Source organism: Micropterus dolomieu, linkage group LG23, assembly GCF_021292245.1.
Source record: "Micropterus dolomieu isolate WLL.071019.BEF.003 ecotype Adirondacks linkage group LG23, ASM2129224v1, whole genome shotgun sequence".
NCBI classification, from domain to species: domain Eukaryota; kingdom Metazoa; phylum Chordata; class Actinopteri; order Centrarchiformes; family Centrarchidae; genus Micropterus; species Micropterus dolomieu.
This window is the reverse complement of record NC_060172.1, coordinates 25,930,422-25,948,387: the sequence shown is the minus strand read 5'-3', so window position 1 is coordinate 25,948,387 and position 17,966 is coordinate 25,930,422. Positions and strand designations below refer to the sequence as shown.

At 39.7% G+C, this 17,966-nt stretch overlaps 1 protein-coding gene across 2 annotated transcripts; it reads left to right on the top strand.

The window, feature by feature from the left end:
• The first annotated feature begins 398 nt into the window (after positions 1–398).
• Positions 399–17,384, top strand: LOC123962878 (moesin). Of its 2 annotated transcripts, XM_046039323.1 has the most exons (13): positions 399–699; positions 7,742–7,825; positions 8,314–8,409; positions 8,554–8,828; positions 8,934–9,017; positions 9,209–9,355; positions 9,484–9,580; positions 9,679–9,842; positions 10,044–10,174; positions 10,299–10,459; positions 10,578–10,670; positions 14,548–14,778; positions 14,908–17,384. In XM_046039323.1, exons 1-13 carry the CDS (start codon positions 688–690, stop codon positions 15,070–15,072), a joined length of 1,740 nt encoding a protein of 579 aa, XP_045895279.1. In that variant the 5' UTR covers positions 399–687; the 3' UTR covers positions 15,073–17,384. The 2 variants fall into 2 exon arrangements, with proteins under 2 accessions (XP_045895279.1, XP_045895280.1); XM_046039324.1 differs by lacking the exons at positions 399–699; positions 8,314–8,409; positions 8,554–8,828 and having other exon boundaries at positions 7,767–7,825.
• The last annotated feature ends 582 nt before the right edge of the window (positions 17,385–17,966 follow it).

Sequence of the window (17,966 nt, the reverse complement as noted above, 5' to 3'; positions counted from 1 at the left end):
CTGGGTTTCAAACAGAAGCCTATGAAATAACTCCATCCTTTCAAATAAATATAGTGATTGGAAAAATGTACTGTGCTGGCAAACTATACATAACCTATAGATTTCTGGTCCTGTCCTGTTTTAGTAGGCCTACAGCAGGCTATAAAAGTTTTTTCACCTCTTGATAGACTCGCTTTAATGGTGTAGCTTACTTCTAGGCTAGTAAGTAACATGAGGGATTATTTAGAGCAAGCGTTACCCATGACTTAAGTGTTAAATGTGAGTGCTGAGAGTGAGAGTGCTGATGAAGTTTTTGGCTGAGAGCTGAGAGGCAGTAAACCGCGGCCATGATGATGCGGCTGCTGCAGGCGGAGTCTGCTGGCCGGAACCCTCTTTTTCAGTCTGGCTGGCTGCTGTCCTGTCATCGGCCTGGGTGTGGTCTTGCAGTCAGGGGTACCGTTAGCAGGAAATCAAGCTCCAGCCCATTTCACTTTAAGGCGAAACAAAGAAAAAAATACTCTCACAAGAGCAGGGTTGAAATAGTTCTTCGGAGTCGAGCTAAAAGTAACGTTTGTGTCCTCCAGACAGGAAGGCGTTTGATTGGCGCCGTTGTTCTGATGGGAAAAAGTTTTCTTCTGGTCTCGCTAACTGCTCATCTGATTTAATAACTTTAAATACAACCTGAACCGGACGTAAAGGAAAGGAAAGATGCCGAAGACGGTAAGACTGAAATCTGAATGAACGTTATCACGTAAAGAAACGACCGTCTTTTTGTGTCTCTCTCTCCATTGTCCCTATAAAACTGTTATGAGGATTCACTGTTTGACGTTGGTAATGTTACCTAATTGCTGGTAACGTTAACCGTAAATGTATCCCGGGTACATATGATGGTATTTTAAAATCTTTTACATCCCTTCAGGCTCACCCGAAGATTGCTGGGATACTTTCCGTTAGGTGTGTGCGCGTGCGCGCTCCCGCCTGTTTGTTCATTAAAATTAGCGCCCTTCATCAGATCATTCATTCAGCAACTCGGGCTTAGTACAAAACGTTATTACGTTACTGTGAACTTCTCCCCACAGCTTAAGATCCTGAAATTACATTTATAAAATCGGTTTCCAGCGGAAGGAAGCCGCTGTGTGGCCTGTGGTAGCCAACAAGCTAGTCGTCTCAAGGCCTCCTTTACACTCAGGTCTAACAAGGAGGGATTTGAACTGTCATCCAGGCCAGCTGTGCTGCCCAAGTCAAATGGAGGCACACTTAAAACAAGGATGTGGCATAATGGGAGGCACTAAGAACTGGTATGCTATACTTCCACTGATAAGAAGAGAGTCCAGAATAATGGTATCTGCGCTGTGGTATCAAATGAAGAAGCACCCACAGCTTAATAGATTGGTGCTGGTGTAGCTCTGAACAAAGAGAAGGAGGGCCGCACACAGACTTGACTCTTTCTTTCATTCAAGCAGCATTTATAATAGGCCAAGCCCAATGTTTCGGCTTCATGCCTTCATCAGTGGCTAAAAGAAGTGAAAGTGGTTTGTTTCTAATCCCTCTCTTCTGTGTGCAGTGAGAGATGGGAACACGGGCTGGGCTTTGGCTCAGCATAATGCTTTTCAAATTCAGAAAAGAAAGTATAGTAGCGGTGAAATCTGTGTGAGTTTGTTTGTTCGGAGCTGTGATACCCACATGCACACTCCAATAAAAAGAACATCTTGCTACAGAAAGAGCTACCCATGACACATGAGATGAAGGTGATGCACAAAACCATTTAGATGTCACAGTCCAGTCAATGTAATTCATAAAATCACATTATATTTTTCAATGGGGCATCATCGGATTAGCTTGTGCATCTCTACCTTGTTAATTTGCCCCACATTATAAAAACTGTATGATTTTGGGCAGCAGCCACTAACTTGGTCAATGGGATATACTAAGTAAGTATTTTATTTTTTGAGCTTTCAGTAATTAAATATCTCAGAGTAATTGTAGATACTTATTAAAAAAATATATGTATATTTATCACTCCTAACATATCATAAAAACTGGCTTGTGAACACACAGCACGTCCAAATTACAAACAGAAATACAAATGGCACCAAGGGATCTGGCTGCTTTCTTCCTGCAGTATTGTTTCTGCTAGTACTTCCTTGACATTTTTTCCATCTGTCAACCAGAAAAAATGTTGTAGCATCCTGGCATTTAAAGTGTGTACTAAAGAGCCTTTACTAGCCTCCTCTTCCCAAAAGGAAGTCCTCTAATAGTAGTAGTAAGTCATAGTAAGTTTTTTGCTATTGGGGCAAATAATAGCTATTGATTATTAATCATTACCAATAAATTGGCACATGTTTTCATAAAATTTTGCTTTAGAGTGCAAATTTTAGCACAAGACAGTAAAAAACATTAAGTGTGACTTTCAGATGTTCTGTACATCACCAAAGCATTAATATTATTTATATTTTTTCCCTCTTGATATGTATGTAGTCCTTCAGTCTTTGTGCCAAATCTCTGCAGAATGCAGTTGGAGCAGTTAGCGTCAATAACACCAGGGTAATACGTAGCTTAGAGCATGTGAAGCAGCTACTGAAGTAACAGCTGGGGACCTCAACAACCTCAAAACGGTCACCATCAGTTCAGTCACAGGGATACTGCGGGAAAAGTGCAGCTGTGTTGTGGAGACCTTAGTCTGTCCATAACAAAGAGTTAGAAAAGGGGAAACTAGTAGTGGACAGACTAGAGGGTCAAGAGGCAGCAGCAAGATTTCTACAAAATAAACAGGGACAATGAATGATGACCGAAAAGGACTGTGAAATATGTTAGTCAGTACGGCTCATATTCATTAACCAAAAATATAAAGTAGGGACCACCAACAGAAGTCATATTGTCCTCTCTGTGCAGGTGCAGCAAAGACAAATTACATCAGGCTATATGTTGCTGAAATGCAAAGTCAGTGGTCTGTTTCCTTTAGTAGAAGCTTTCAGCGTCCTGTGAAGGAGCAGTAGACAAGGCGTATGAATGAAGGAAGCTTGATAACACTGAATCAGCAAATGCTCCACTCTGCACCCGGTGAAAGTTGAGTACCCGATTTGTAGTCATGTCTACAAGGAGTTAGCTCAGGGAGTAAAAGATTTGTTGCTTTAAAGATAGTTTTTCCGTTAACGTCAGTGTTAACCCATTTTTTTCTAAATTTATTTACTTTACGTTTTAATTTACTGTAACAAGTTTGATGTTTCACAATAGCAGTAATTATTGAGAAACTCTGCCTTTGCTCGACTCCTCTTGGCAGTGCTGCAGTTTCCCAAGGAAGTTATGTTGTGACTCAAGGTTTCTTACATCAGTTCCTCTCTGGTAATTTCCTTGCCTGCAGCCTTATATGGACTTTCACATCACGGTCTAGCTGTTCTCCTCCCCACTTTCCCCTAGCGTGGTCCTCAGATGCCATGCTCCACTTTAGATTGCATTACAGCAGTGCAACAAGTTCACGGTTCTCTGTAGGTCTGTGTGGAGTGGAGATACATTATTTTGGCATGTAGATTGTTAAGATGTTGCAGCTTATTATCTGCTTTATAAAGAAAGCAGCCCAAATTAGATTCTGAATAGGCCCTTTTTTTCTCAAGCACTTAAACACTAAAATCATATTTTGTTTGCTTTTATTGCTAAACTCTGACCCCATGTAACAAAATGGGCCTTAACAACAAGTTGCTCTCTTATTTTCCTACTTGCTGTCATGTTAGCAATTGAACAATTTCCATGTCAGGACAGCAGACAACCACTCTGTTTTTCAGTTTTCACAACACTTAACACCCTTTTTCCCACAAATACATAAACAGCCTATTACTATCACAAAAAATATGAGCACAACTTACCATCTTTAGCCCATTAATGTAGAAATCATGACAGATGCAGTTTTCTTGATAGGACCAAACTTTTAACAAGTGCGGCTCTGGAGAATTTGTAAATGGAAAGACCCAGAGGTATGCAAGCAGGGGATTAAACTGTTCTGTAGGGCACATAGCAGAGCAGATTAACAGTGTGTAGAGGTAGAGGTAGTGGGCAAACTACAATCAAAACGTCTGGGGTTTTCAAACAAATAACTTGTTCAGTGTTTTCTGTTTGGAGGTTGTGAGAAAATAAAACTTCTGAAAGTAAGTTCTCTTTTATATACTTATTATCTTCTGTTTTTATGTCTATTTCTATAGCTGTTATATAAAAAATCATTTTGTATAATCAACTATTTTCAGTTTAAATCATCTCATGCTTTGTATAAAATATAACCTACCATTACAGACATTAAAATATTATTACAATAAAATCTTACAATGGCATAAGAGGTGAATAAATTGTTTATTTGGCTCCTCATTATAATGGAAGTGTCTGGTACAACCTTCAAGCCAGCAAAGTTCAAACTGTGTACTTAATAAAATAATAGTATAAGCAAAGCACTAGTAGTGAGCATTAGTCAACATAATACTGCATTACTGCATACTGCAAACAGAAGAGCTGGTAGTTTGTATTAGTGGACGTCTTGTGTTTATGTGGTAAAGTGTCCGGCTCTGGATCTGCTGAGGATCCATGAACCATGCTGGAAACATGGAATTAGGAATATGAACAGTTGTGTTGTAACTTACATAAAAATGTATATAGGAGAACATAGTCAGACAAGCATTAGTACCCCATGTTGCTGCCTAATCTTTTTGCTGGGTCCACATATTTCTTTTGCGTATTTGGCTGTAACAATATAACACAGGACGTGAACCCAAAAGCAGACTTGGCAGACAAAACCAGCAGGGATAAAACAGTCCTTACTTGGTCAGTAGGCGGCTTACAGCTGGCAACATGATGGCAGGCACGGTTGGTGAACACATGCGGGGGTCAGAAGGAAGGCAGTATGTCACCAGAAGAAAGGCAGCTCAGGCAATAGAGTCAATTTGGCAAGGAGTAGCATCTAAATGATAAAATATTATTTTGTTACACGTGTAGTGACATTTGGTGATTTTTGAAAAGTGGTTGTGGGAAACAGTTCCTAGAGAACCGTTGTCTGTAATGTCCCCTGCTGAGAAAGAAAGCTCATCCTCTTCTCCAGCCTCCCTCTTCCTGTCACCCAGTTTGTTCTCTTGTTTCTTCAGCGTAATGCTTAGATGCATCCAGCACACAGCCACGAGCTAACCTGGATAGAGACAGGATGAGGAGTTCTGCACAGACAACTAATGATATTCTGGCAGATAGGTGACAAATTTGACCTCAAACAAGAAACTCAGCCTACTGTAACAAGAGTATTCTTGTGTTTTTACTTACTAGAAGCTGAATTGAGTTTAGCATCATAGATACTTTCCTGTTTGGCTCACTGCAAACTCCGTACTGTAGAAGAGGGTGATATTTGTATATTGGCTTTAGAGAATCTAAACATGCTTGTTGTCTCTCTCACAAGTCTTTTCACATGATTTCCCTCGTTATTGCTGGCTTCAAGCGTTAACATAACAGGCCTCTTATGCTGTGCCTCACAAAAGATAGTTCAACACCATCATATCTCCGCACATTTTCACACTTCACAGTAAGCTTTGCATTACCGAAACTGTTAACGGTATGCTGTTGGAAGTGACATGGTTAGAGTGTAGATTTCAGATACTAACTGTACATGTCCTGTATTCAGATTTTATTTGTGAATAAACTGTTCCACCTAACTGTGTTGAAGATGTCTTCTGTCTCTCAAGTAGATCATATTTGTGTTGCCTCTGAGAATCAGGTAGTGGTAGATGTCACTAGCATGGTTTCTGTAGTTACCAGTTATTGACCTTAGTTTTGTGATGGTTACGGATGGCATGGCTCTAACGTATGACTCAGATTTAGCAACCGTCATATGTATAGTTACTTTCATTGCATTTTTATTATATAGTCTTTAAATGCACGGCCAAATTAAAAAATGAAAGTAATACAAAGTTTCAGGCTGTCAGTGAAGCTTCACATTACATCAGTAATTCAGCAAGCCCAAAAGCTTTTCAGGAAAAAAAATTATTAAATACACTCTTTAGATATGCTTCTAAATCTAGATAGTTTAAAGTTTTTGTTTGGTTTTGCTGTGATAAAAAAACGGTTTAGAATAAGTCATGGAAACATGACACGTGGGCCTGAATAGGGTGTTTTTGAGTGTGTGCTAATAATAGCGTGTTGAGTGTTTTTGAATTCTGGCCATGAGAGACACACCCTAGCCAGGCCGAAAATGTATGAGTGTAGTTCCTTTTTCATGCAACATTTGCAATTCTGACTCAGGAAATGAAACCGCTTATACCCCGGCAGGGTGGTCATGAACTGAACTCTTATCTGCACAAGTGAAAAAATGTCCATCGAAGTTCATAATTGTTTAAAGAGTGCTATGTCTACATGACTTTAGGTGTCTGTTGGAGTTCGGTGTAGGCCCGACTTGTTGGTTTCACCACAACTCTTAACTGCTGGTGATGACAGGAAGCGACGAGAGAGGCAAGTGTCCTGAGCAGTAAATGGGGTCCTGCTGACACGAATGGGAAAGAACGCAACTCTAATCATCCCCACAACTGGGAAATAATGCATACCATTGTTGTTCAAGGCAGGCGTGGGCCTCAGCCTGCACAGTTATTTCCCAGTAGACATGCATGCTGCTGTTTTCGTCATCTCTAAGAGAACATAGAAAATGAGAAATGCCTGCATGGTCAGTTTACTGAGTACAGAATCAGTTTATTTTCTGGGCATCCTCATCGAGGGGGACCTTAAGGTTAAATAAATGGATTTAACTTTTGACGTGTAATTGTGCAGTGCACATACATCACTTAAATAAGATGTGCTTTACTGGTTAAATAACCAGCTGAACTGTGAAACGTGTCACCTGAAGAGGACTTTGCAAAGGCTGTTCTTTCCCACAATGGCAGATAGCTTAGCAGAAAGCTGACAGGTTGCTTGATACATGACAGGATGTAGGCGGCTCTCATGAGAGCTCAGCGTTTAGCAGCAGCGCCCCACAAGGCCCGGCCACCAGAGGATGTGGTTACTTCCTGTAGATAAGTCCTAAACTGAGACAAAGCCAGATTGGCACGTTTGCTGCGCATTCAATGAGACACAGCCTTTAATGAAATCTACATAAGTCAAAATATTTTTTATCATGATGATATGATGGTTTGGCTGGCTGACTGTTCACAGTAGGCCTGATTGGATGGTGGAGTTACCTTATTCTCCAACAGACCTGTTGAGTGTGTGCACTGAGAGTAGTGGGTGCGCCTGCTTGTGCACAGCGAGGTTTATTCGAAATCTTCCCAACAGCTTAATTTAAAATCAGCTGGTGAACCACTGTATGTACAATTATATGTAATTTTTAATACTTACACTGGGGGGCACCAGTTGGAAATTTTCAAACTCTACATTTAGTAACTTTAAGTAAATAAAAAGATGAGTTTTTTTTCAGTTTGAGCATCAAAGGGATTCCACCAAATTATTATTTTTTTTCCCACTTTATTTGAAATTGATTCCACCGAATGATATTTCAGTGTTGAATGTTCTCATGAGTCATTTAAAAATGGGCTAAATGCTGGAAAGCCACCCTCAAACAAAATTAATAGATCAGTGAATTTTACAGCACAAAGATGTTAGTCAGTCTGCTGAGTAATAACTAACCTCTCCTTTTGCTAAGAAACTGAAGGTTGATTTTAGCACAATGACTTGTGAGATGTATTCCCTTTAAATCCAACACGCTGTCTGATTTAGATGAAAAAAATTGCTCATTCTTCCAATTTCTCTTCCTCAGATTAGTGTGAGAGTCACTACAATGGATGCTGAACTGGAGTTCGCCATTCAGCCAAACACAACAGGAAAGCAACTCTTTGACCAGGTATGAGAAACCTCTGACTTGTAATCACTGTTATGTGCTTTCCAATGACAGTAAGAAGCTTTTGAATCAAGTTTGCTTTTTGCGTGTAATATTCTTGGGAGTATTTTTAATGCTTAAGTTACTATACAAAATTACAGTTTAATTGGCAGGTTTCTTTATTTTCAGCTCCAGCGTAATTACCAAACTAATAATCGCAATAGTTCTGTTAGTACATTTTTAATGCAACACTACCATCATAAAAACACATGGGATATAATACTATATCTAGAAAATACAACTAAATACAGTTATATGCAGAGCCTGCAGTGCTAAGAGGTTCTTGGTTCCAACAAAGACATTTCTTTAGGTCTCCAAATTTGTTGTATTTGTCGTTTTTGATGTTTGTAAGAGTGTGTGATACAAACAACATATTGGACCTGTTGCCTGTTATAGAACTAATGTTCAACTAAGGAGGTACATTAATAACACTTCTGCGGTTACGTTTTAAGGTTGTTAAGACCATTGGCCTGCGGGAGGTTTGGTACTTTGGACTCCAATACCAGGATACTAAGGGTTTCTCTACATGGCTCAAGCTCAATAAGAAGGTGAGCTCTTCAGTGTTATGCTTCACAACATTTTACTTTAACTACAACGTCTTACATGCTGTTTTGCCATTCTATGTTGAGGCTGAACTCAAGTGTGTTTACAGTGTGACCTCTACCCCTCACCCGTGTCACGCTTTATTTTAGGTGACAGCCCAGGATGTGAGGAAGGAAAGCCCGCTGCTGTTTAAGTTTCGTGCCAAGTTCTTCCCTGAGGATGTGTCTGAGGAGTTAATCCAGGATGCCACACAACGGCTGTTCTTCCTGCAAGTGAAGGAGGGAATCTTAAATGACGACATCTACTGTCCTCCAGAGACCGCTGTCCTCCTGGCCTCCTACGCAGTGCAGGCCAAGTATGCTGACTACAACAAGGAAGTCCACACACCAGGCTATCTGTCTGGTGAACAGCTGCTCCCTCAGAGGTAACACAGTTTTTTATCATCATTTCACTCTTGTCAGAAAGATGTCACCTTTCAGCCAGCGTGTTTGTATGAGACGTGTTTTTCACAGACGTCTCCTGTCCTCAGAGTTCTGGACCAGCATAAACTCAACAAGGACCAGTGGGAGGAGAGGATTCAAGTGTGGCACGAAGAACACAAGAGCATGATGAGGTAACAGCTGACACACTTCTGCACTTGCACAGGCATGCATGCACACACACAAACTTTTAATTTGATTAGGTCTGTGCGGTGATCAGGGTCAGGTAGAGTGTAGTGTGCCTCGTGTTTTAAAGTCAAGCGTTTGTCCTCTTTCATCAGTCTCTCTGAAGCACTAGTTTAAGACGTGTCTTACTTGTCCACAGAGAGGAATCCATGATGGAGTATCTGAAGATCGCTCAAGACCTCGAGATGTACGGAGTCAACTACTTCAACATCAAGAATAAGAAAGGAACAGAACTGTGGTTGGGAGTGGATGCTTTGGGGCTCAACATTTATGAGCAAAATGACAAGTAAGTGATTCCACAACAATTTACTAATTAAAATCGCCATCAGTTTATTATCAGTACTAATACTAATATTAACTGTCCAATTTAATACCGCTCACCAAGAGTTTTTGTTTTTCCATTGTCATTAACAGAATGACGCCCAAAATCGGATTTCCTTGGAGTGAAATCAGGAACATTTCCTTCAATGACAAGAAGTTTGTCATTAAACCAATTGACAAGAAAGCACCTGTATGTAAACCCTTAATAACAGCTTAACTTGTTAACATTTGATAAATCATCCGTCTATGTACTACTCCTAATAAAAATCTGTATTATTGCCGTTTTAGGACTTTGTATTCTATGCTCCGAGACTGCGCATCAACAAGCGCATTCTGGCTCTTTGCATGGGCAACCACGAGCTGTACATGCGCCGCCGCAAACCTGACACCATTGAAGTGCAGCAGATGAAGGCTCAGGCTCGGGAGGAGAAGAATCACAAGAAGATGGAGCGGTAAGACAAGCTGCTGTCAGAGAAATGCACACATTTTAAACAGATGTGATTGCGCTATGTGATGTCTGATGTTTGGTAATTTAGTAAACTGAAAAGAAATAATCTACTATGGTAAACTGTGGTCTACTTTCAAATGATCCTCCTGATTACTGCATGATCCAGTACATCTTGTATCTTGTGTGTTGTTTCTATTTCCAATAGAGCTCTGCTGGAGAATGAAAAGAGGAAAAGAGAAGTTGCAGAAAAGGAAAAGGAAAAGATTGAAAAGGAAAAGGAGGAATTAATGGAGAGACTGAAGCAGATTGAGGAGCAGACGAAAAAAGCCCAACAAGGTGGGTGACCTGTCAGTGTTCAAGGGAAGCTTGTCATTGTACTGTAATGAATGGTGACACTGTTTTCCTCACAGGGCACTCACCTCTAGTGCTTCTCTGTGTGCATGTATGTGTGTCTGTGCAGAGTTGGAGGAGCAAACACAAAGGGCTCTGGAGTTGGAGCAGGAGAGGAAGAGAGCTCAGGAGGAGGCTGGACGCCTGGAGGCTGATCTGAGGGGAGCCGAGGATGCCAAGATGACTCTGCTGCAGCAGTCACAGAACCAGATGAAGAACCAAGAACACCTGGTTAGTTATTAAAAAACTATTTGTCTACTCACATGCATTGAAATTATAAAATCTAAGGGTTTGATGGCTGGAAAATATATTCAGTTCCATTCAAGAAAGTAAAATGTTGTCCTTTTAGGCCACAGAGTTAGCTGAACTGACTTCCAAGATTTCCCTCCTGGAGGATGCCAAGAAGAAGAAGGAAGAAGAGGCAGTGCAGTGGCAACAAAAGGTTTGATCTGAGATACTACTTTTTTATAGTAACCCAATAGTCTAGGTCAGGGGTCGGCAAATAAGTCTGGCATCGGGCCAAAGACTGGAAGATCAATTCCAATTTACTGCGTATATTTTTCCCCCCGTTATTACTTGATTATAAGGACACTTTTGCACATGCTCACAATAAGGTATGTGCTGCAGTGTGTGCGTGCCCGGCATTTGATCCGCAATCATAAACCTATGGACGCTTATTTTCATTTCCCTGAGGAAATTCAGGGTGCGAACTACGGGAGAGCCAGGGGGGCTTAGCTCCCCCTAATAAGACATCAGCTCCCCTAAAAGCATGATTTGTGATATTTTGGGGGATCTCTAAAATATTGACAGCATGCTTTATTGACATTAATCTTGTCATGGATCATGCGGCGCGTCAGACTTCATCCCGCCAGAGGAAACAAGCACTGCCCGACCGCAGCGGGCCAGTCGCTCCGCGATCTCCTGACCTTGGTTCGCCCCACTTCCTCTCCGGTGCTGATATGCTGTGAATGGTTCGTGATCGTTGGCTGGATGAATATTACGTGATCCATGCACTACTGCAACTGGGGGCTCTCCACAGCGCCATGCAACTTTCTACATTCTTCCCAGAGGTGTGTCAAGCAAGCCAGAGGGTGCTTCTCAAGTGTCTTATTTGTCATTTCCTCGCTCCTTGCTTGAACCGGAAGTTGTTCCACTCCGCCATCTTGCAGGACGCCCCAAAGCTCTTATTTGCACTCCGAGGAGCGAGGAGCGATCTCTGAGGAGCTATGAGCAAGGATACACCAGTGTCTTTTACTGACCAACACGCCCCCTTATAGGGTAGCCGTTATATTGATTGGACGCTGCAGCTGATCGGACTGATCTGATACATCAGGACAGATAACATTAAACTAAACTAAAAAGTATCGCTGCAAAGTCTTATATTTGAGTTGTTTTATGATTCACTATCTTGTTAAAATGTGTTCATTGTAGGTCTGAACAACAAAAGCCCCCCACACAACTTTATTTATTTATTAGAAAGAGTTTTTTTTTTATTTCTCCCATCAACTTGTATTATGGAGACAATTAAAGTCAGAGAGAGTCGGAGTCTGTCTGCAAGAAATATGTTTTACATAATTTCTCATCATTTCTATTCAACATAGTAACACGTAAGGAGTCGGACAAGTCACTAAACTGCACCAAAGTATCTAATGAAGTGAGCAAAGCATTTGATGAAAGCAGCTGGCGGCTCTGCAAGTAAAATCATGAAAGTGTGAATGAAAGCGCTGCTGCGTTTAAAAAAAAAAGCGTCAGTGAGCGTCACCTTTGATACAAGTTACATCATTTCAATTTCCCTTAAACATTTAGGCTAATAAATCCCAAGACACCATGATCATATTCTGGGTTATTCAATAACGAATTTACAATCAGAATCAGCAAATATAAATGCAGATAATATCAGCATTGTGCCAGTAGAAATGATCCTGTGCCTCTGAGCAGGACATAGGCTATGAATAACCTATAATTTTTCATGTGCAGGTGTTTGTTAAACAGGTAACAGAGAATCATGCTGCTCTGCACTGATAACTGTGATACTTTACTAGTAACAGTGCACATGTATGTAGACACAAACTCCATCAAAAGTCTCTACAGCTGTTAGAGCCGACTGATAGCTGATCCATCTGTGATCAGCTGCCACCGTCATCAGAAATGGACGTAGCTTTATGTGACGCTTTGGAGGAAAGGACATCTCAAATCATGTCTGTTCCTTCTCTCCTGGCTTGATTTCCTCCATGCATCACTGGTGTGTGGGACTAAAAGGAAAGGAAACGCAAGGAAAAGACGCAAGGAAGGGAAACGTGGATGCAATTAAGAGGCTTGAGAAGCACCAGAGACTCTTTTGAATGTCCTTCAGAACTCTTCAAAATAAAAGCTTTCACTAAACTCAACATAAAGCATATAAACATTCTCAGGCTTTTATTTTACGGCCACAATCACTTAAGAGGAAGTGATTGTGTGTGAGTAACTGTATCTGTCATGACTGAGATCTATTTCAGCACCAGCCGCAATCAATTTATTTTTTTATTTTTTTTCTGCTATCAAAGCAGATATTAGTTATATTATTGTCTATTATTGTCTAGTGTTTATTATTATATCAGATACCAGTTCTGGCCCGCGGGCCGCCTATTGCCGACCACTGGTCTAGGTACTTAGTTTGATTGCAGTGACACAGTTGTTGAAAATGAAAGTACAAAGGAGCATACTGTATTGCACACATCTTTAGAACTGATGCTATGAAATGAAAGTGTTTGCTTTGTGCATGTCATTGAAAAAAAGATTCATAACCAGATCGCTCTGAAAAGTCCATAGCAGCATTAATCAGTAGTTACATGCACAGGTACAAAAGTATGTTTCGTCTTCTTCTTTCTAAAAAACTACAATGTATGCATTACAGCCATCATGTTGTGACGAGTGAGACAGGTAGCCAGGTTACTTTCAGAATAAAAATCTGCTCTGTACCCTTTCCATAAAGGCTTATATTGTGTTTCAGTTATTGGAATACTTTTCTCAACAAGTATAAAGTAGTGATTTTGCCGTGGCTCATGAATGCCATGTGTTAACCAAGGGGAACAGTAATGTCTGCTTTGCTTCACTCACTATTTTGTACTTGGGAAGTCATTAGACAGAATAAATAACGATAATGGCACCTGTGTCATGTGGTCAGCAACACTGGCATTCAAAATGAGCTTAATGTGGACCTGGCATACATGACTCATCATCAGACCTCATTACTTTCTGATATTCTGCTGATCACATAGGCCCTCCCTGACACAGTGAGGACAGACATTCCCGAGGTCTTGTTGTTGTGTGTATTTGGGGGAGGGGTGAAAGCAGCTCGTCTGATGTCTTTTTTTGGTAAAATACCCTGTGTGCCAGTCCAGCCCCTTCATTTTTTCGGGGCAGTGTGACTTATGCAGTTAGTGGGGGTGACGGATCTTATTCCTACCAGCTCACAGCACAAGCACTCTGGTTTATAATGTATTTACTGTAATATATAAATGTCTATACATTTACTGTATGTATCCCCAAAGTATGTAAGGACTAAAAAAGTAGTAGAGAAAAGAAGAAAATCCAATGTTTTTTTACTTCTTCTTTCTCAGGGGCTTTAATGCCTGTTCTGTTCATTTTGTAGCACAAGTTGTCATCTTTTAGTGTCCAAAACAATATAAACTATGTTGCACAGCTAGCAGGGAAGAGCTGAATTGATGAGTCAGTTCATCTTTTGTTGATTGATTATTCACTGACTTTTACTCCAGCACCACCATGAGGCCACATTGGGCTTTTAGGGAAATGTCTCGACAACTACTGGATGGATTGCCATGTCATTTGGTGCAGACATTCATGTTCCCCGCAGGAGGAATTGTAATAACTTAGACGATTTCTTAACTTGTCATCTGGTGCCGTCATCCGGTCAAAATTTCAATCTGTTCAATATTTTGGTTTTATAACCAAATCCCCCAAAACCAATGACATTTCACATTGTCATCAACTTTACATTTTTTTAACTGCTAATTAGCAAATGTTAGCATGCTAACATGAACATAGTAGCATTTTTGCATCGTCATTGTCAGCATGCTAGCATGCTGACATTTGCATTTTGCTTGAGTACCACTATACCTAAGTACAAGAGCTGCTAGCATGGCTGTAGACTTTTGTTTGGCCAGTGGAAAAACAGTACTATTTTAAAAAATTACAAATTATAAATAATTGTCTGTCAGTTGTTTTGGACTATTGCATTTTTGTCTGTTTGTCTAATTAACAAGGATTTGGTCGAAATTGTAGCAAGCGTGTCACCTAATTGGCATTGTCTGTTCTGTCAGGCTACCATGGTGCAAGACGACCTGGAGAAGACCAAAGAAGAGCTTAAAAACAAAGTGATGGCGGCTCACATTCAGGAGCCCCTCAACGCAGAGAATGAGCACGATGAGAACGACGAGAGCAGCGCTGAGGCCAGCGCCGAGTTCACCTCTGCTGCCACGTACAAGGACCGCAGTGAAGAGGAGCGGATGACCGAGGCAGAGAAGAACGAACGTTTGCAGAAACATCTACTTGTAAGTCTTCGATTGTATCTCATATATAACATTAATATGATCTGTCAGATATTTTGCACATTCAGGGGTAAGACTGCATGTCATATTAGTGTATGAGTTGTTTTAATTCTGTGATGACTGTATTGCCAGGTTTTAAGCTCAGAGTTGGCCAATGCTCGGGACGAGACCAAGAAAACAGTGAATGACGTCATCCATGCAGAGAACATGAAGGCAGGACGAGACAAGTACAAGACCCTCAGACAGATCCGGTCAGGAAACACCAAACAGCGCATTGATGAATTTGAATGCATGTGATGTCTGCATTCACCAATTCAAAAGCTCATACAGATGGGCCATTCTTGCCTGGACTGCAGTCCTGCCTCATTCAAGCGGTTTCCTCTGTACCTAAACAAATCAGATCCACAGCATCGCATGGTTGCACAAGCACAGCACAATGTTCAAATATGGATCTGGAAAACTCCATTGGTTATCATTCTTAACTTTGAATTTAGGCAAGTCACTGGTTGAAAAGGGACATACTGTATTTTATTAGTACATTCCTCACAAGAGGTTTATGTAGCATATTAGTACTGGACACGCCTAATTTCATGGCTCATTGAGTAAGCATTTCTAATTTCTTTATATATTTCTGTCACATTTTTGTATCATGATTACAAAATAAAAGGCACACAGACCAATCCAAATTTTAATTTGAAAACTGCCTGTAGACATGTTTCATATGTACACATGCAGCTGGTCTTCACAGCAAGTTTGATTTTTTCGGACAGTAATGTTGCTCCCATATTCTGTTGCCTGTAGTTTTAAAACCAAATGCACTGTAATCTGTCTGTGTGGAGCATTAATTTGAGCAGTAATGTTTTTTTTCTTTGCAAATTTACAAATTTATTTACTTTACTTGACTGTATTCAGAATGTGACAACTGTTACAAATCATACAGTATTTACACCCACTCACAAAGGTGATATTAAAGATCAATTTCATGTAGATTTTTTTGTCTGTTTTTACATTTCTGAACACCTTCAAGTCAGAGTAACAAGTCAGAAGAACATAGACAGAATTAACTTGGATATGGCATAACCTAAACTCCTATCATATGTTTGCCTTGTACAATATTTGAAACAAACTTTATTCAATATGGTAGCCACAATCAGACTCCCTGTCATTTAAAAAAAACACAAACATTTTTGTTATAATGCAACTGATGCAACTCTGGTGTCTGAAAATCCTTTTAATCTCAAGCTAGATGTTTTTTAGTCTGTGCTCACTGAATAGGTTGTAATGCTACCTGCAAAATCAAATAAAAAATATGCATTGCCTATATTTATATATCTACACAGCCCACATCTGTAGAAACCTTTATTTGTCACTTTTCTTCTAAACTTGATTCATCATTCAATTAAAAAAAAACTGATCAGACATTTGAAATTGATTGTACTGTACCTTTAGGAGTTTTATCCTGGTTTTATTTCCCTGCTTTTTTTGCATTGACATAACCAGTACAGCAGAAGGAGTTCTTCTTAAATGCTCATGTGGGACAAGGAAACTTCACAAAATCTTCACAGAATTTGATGCATAAATACAATAATTTCATTAAACGTGCACTGGAAAAAACTTAGCTCACCTTTGCGAAATAGACTTAACTGTCCTAGATGGGCACAATTCCCAATGCATGCATTTTTTATATACTATTATGTATTTAATTACATTTGTGTATTTTGTAATTTGGATTTTCAGATAGATAAAATTGTGGAAGGTGAAACAGACCACCTCTGAGGATATTTTTGTATTATAAAATTTAGACGTACTAGTCAAAGATAGTTTTTGTTCAGAAAGCGCAGCATTTTGATAACAGTATTTTGTTGTAAACTAATTGAACAGCTCATTGCTGTGATAGTAAGCTGATGGAACAAGCAACACCCTGTGGATAGGACCAATGCAAAGCCAGCTGCTACAGGAAATTCTGTTCATGGTATATTGCTAAAGGCGGAATATACCATTAACCAGGAAAAACATTTTTCAGAAAAATTAACATGAAGGTCTTCCTTGTGCCATTGTCCATTTTGGTATTCAGTTGTGCAAAGGGTTTGGCTTGTTCTCAGATATTTAGTAACTAGCATTTGAAAGATTTTCACTATTTTGCAAGTTCAAAGTGAATGTATTTTAGTGATTCATATTTCTTTTTAGATTTTGATTCCTCTTATTAAATGAACATTTGTCATTTGTACCAAGATGCATTTTGATATACAGTACTCTTGCCCGTTGTTCTTGGATCTGCTGTGAAATATAAAAATGCAGTTGTTGCTATTTTGGATACCTTTCCATGCCTTTGATAATAACGTTTATAATGCTGCAATGTATGTTCTACCTGAAGCGCCATGTATTGACAGCCTTCTTTTAAGAATCAAGTATAATTTTAACTCATCATGTGTGAAAAAGAAATTAAAAGATGCTACTCGGTATTTTGTCTTAAAGCAAAAACGACGGATATAATGAATTAAAAGTAAATTGACAGACAGTGCCTTTCCCAGGTTTTTCATCAGATCTTGCTGCTTCAAGTCTTCCTTTCACCAAGGATAAAAAATGAATAAAATTCAAATTAAACTGTATTTCCTTTTCCTGATTGTTTCTGCATTTTACAGCGATTACTATTATAACTGCCATTTAGCCCTATGGTTAACAAGATTTAATACAAAGTTACTGCCACACCTGCTATTAGACTTCTTGCAATGCAGTCTTGCATTGGGCCACATGGTGGCAGTTTAGCCTCAGCCTGCAATGAGGGTGATAGGGCAACAATTTGAAAGTGATTCAGGTAAACACTGAAATTCCTTCCAGAGTTTGTTTTTCCCTCTCAAAAAAAGACTTATATGTCACATTTCTGAAATCCTACTTAGAGCATTCAGGTTTAGACTCTTAACTCAAATATGTTATAAACCAAGTGACTGACAGGCAAGAAAATAAACTCTGATTTGTAGTTTAAAACCTATAAACATGGGTGCAGATGCAAACAGATTCTGCCTCTCACATTTAAACGGGAGCACATTTCACAAGCACAGGCTCCTACCCCCTGAGTGCAACAGCATTTAAAATGTTAAAGCATTTTATCAGTAGTATAGTAAATTAAAAAGAACTGAAAATGATTATTGTTTTCAGTATGGACAGTTACACTTCACATTTCTGTTTGTGGT

Bases quoted from the DNA above. Each gene is read 5' to 3' on its own strand.
- LOC123962878 (XM_046039323.1), top strand. The intron at 7,826-8,313 runs GTATGAGAAACC...TTACGTTTTAAG, and splicing joins GAAAGCAACTCTTTGACCAG to GTTGTTAAGACCATTGGCCT. The intron at 9,356-9,483 runs GTAAGTGATTCC...TGTCATTAACAG, and splicing joins ATTTATGAGCAAAATGACAA to AATGACGCCCAAAATCGGAT.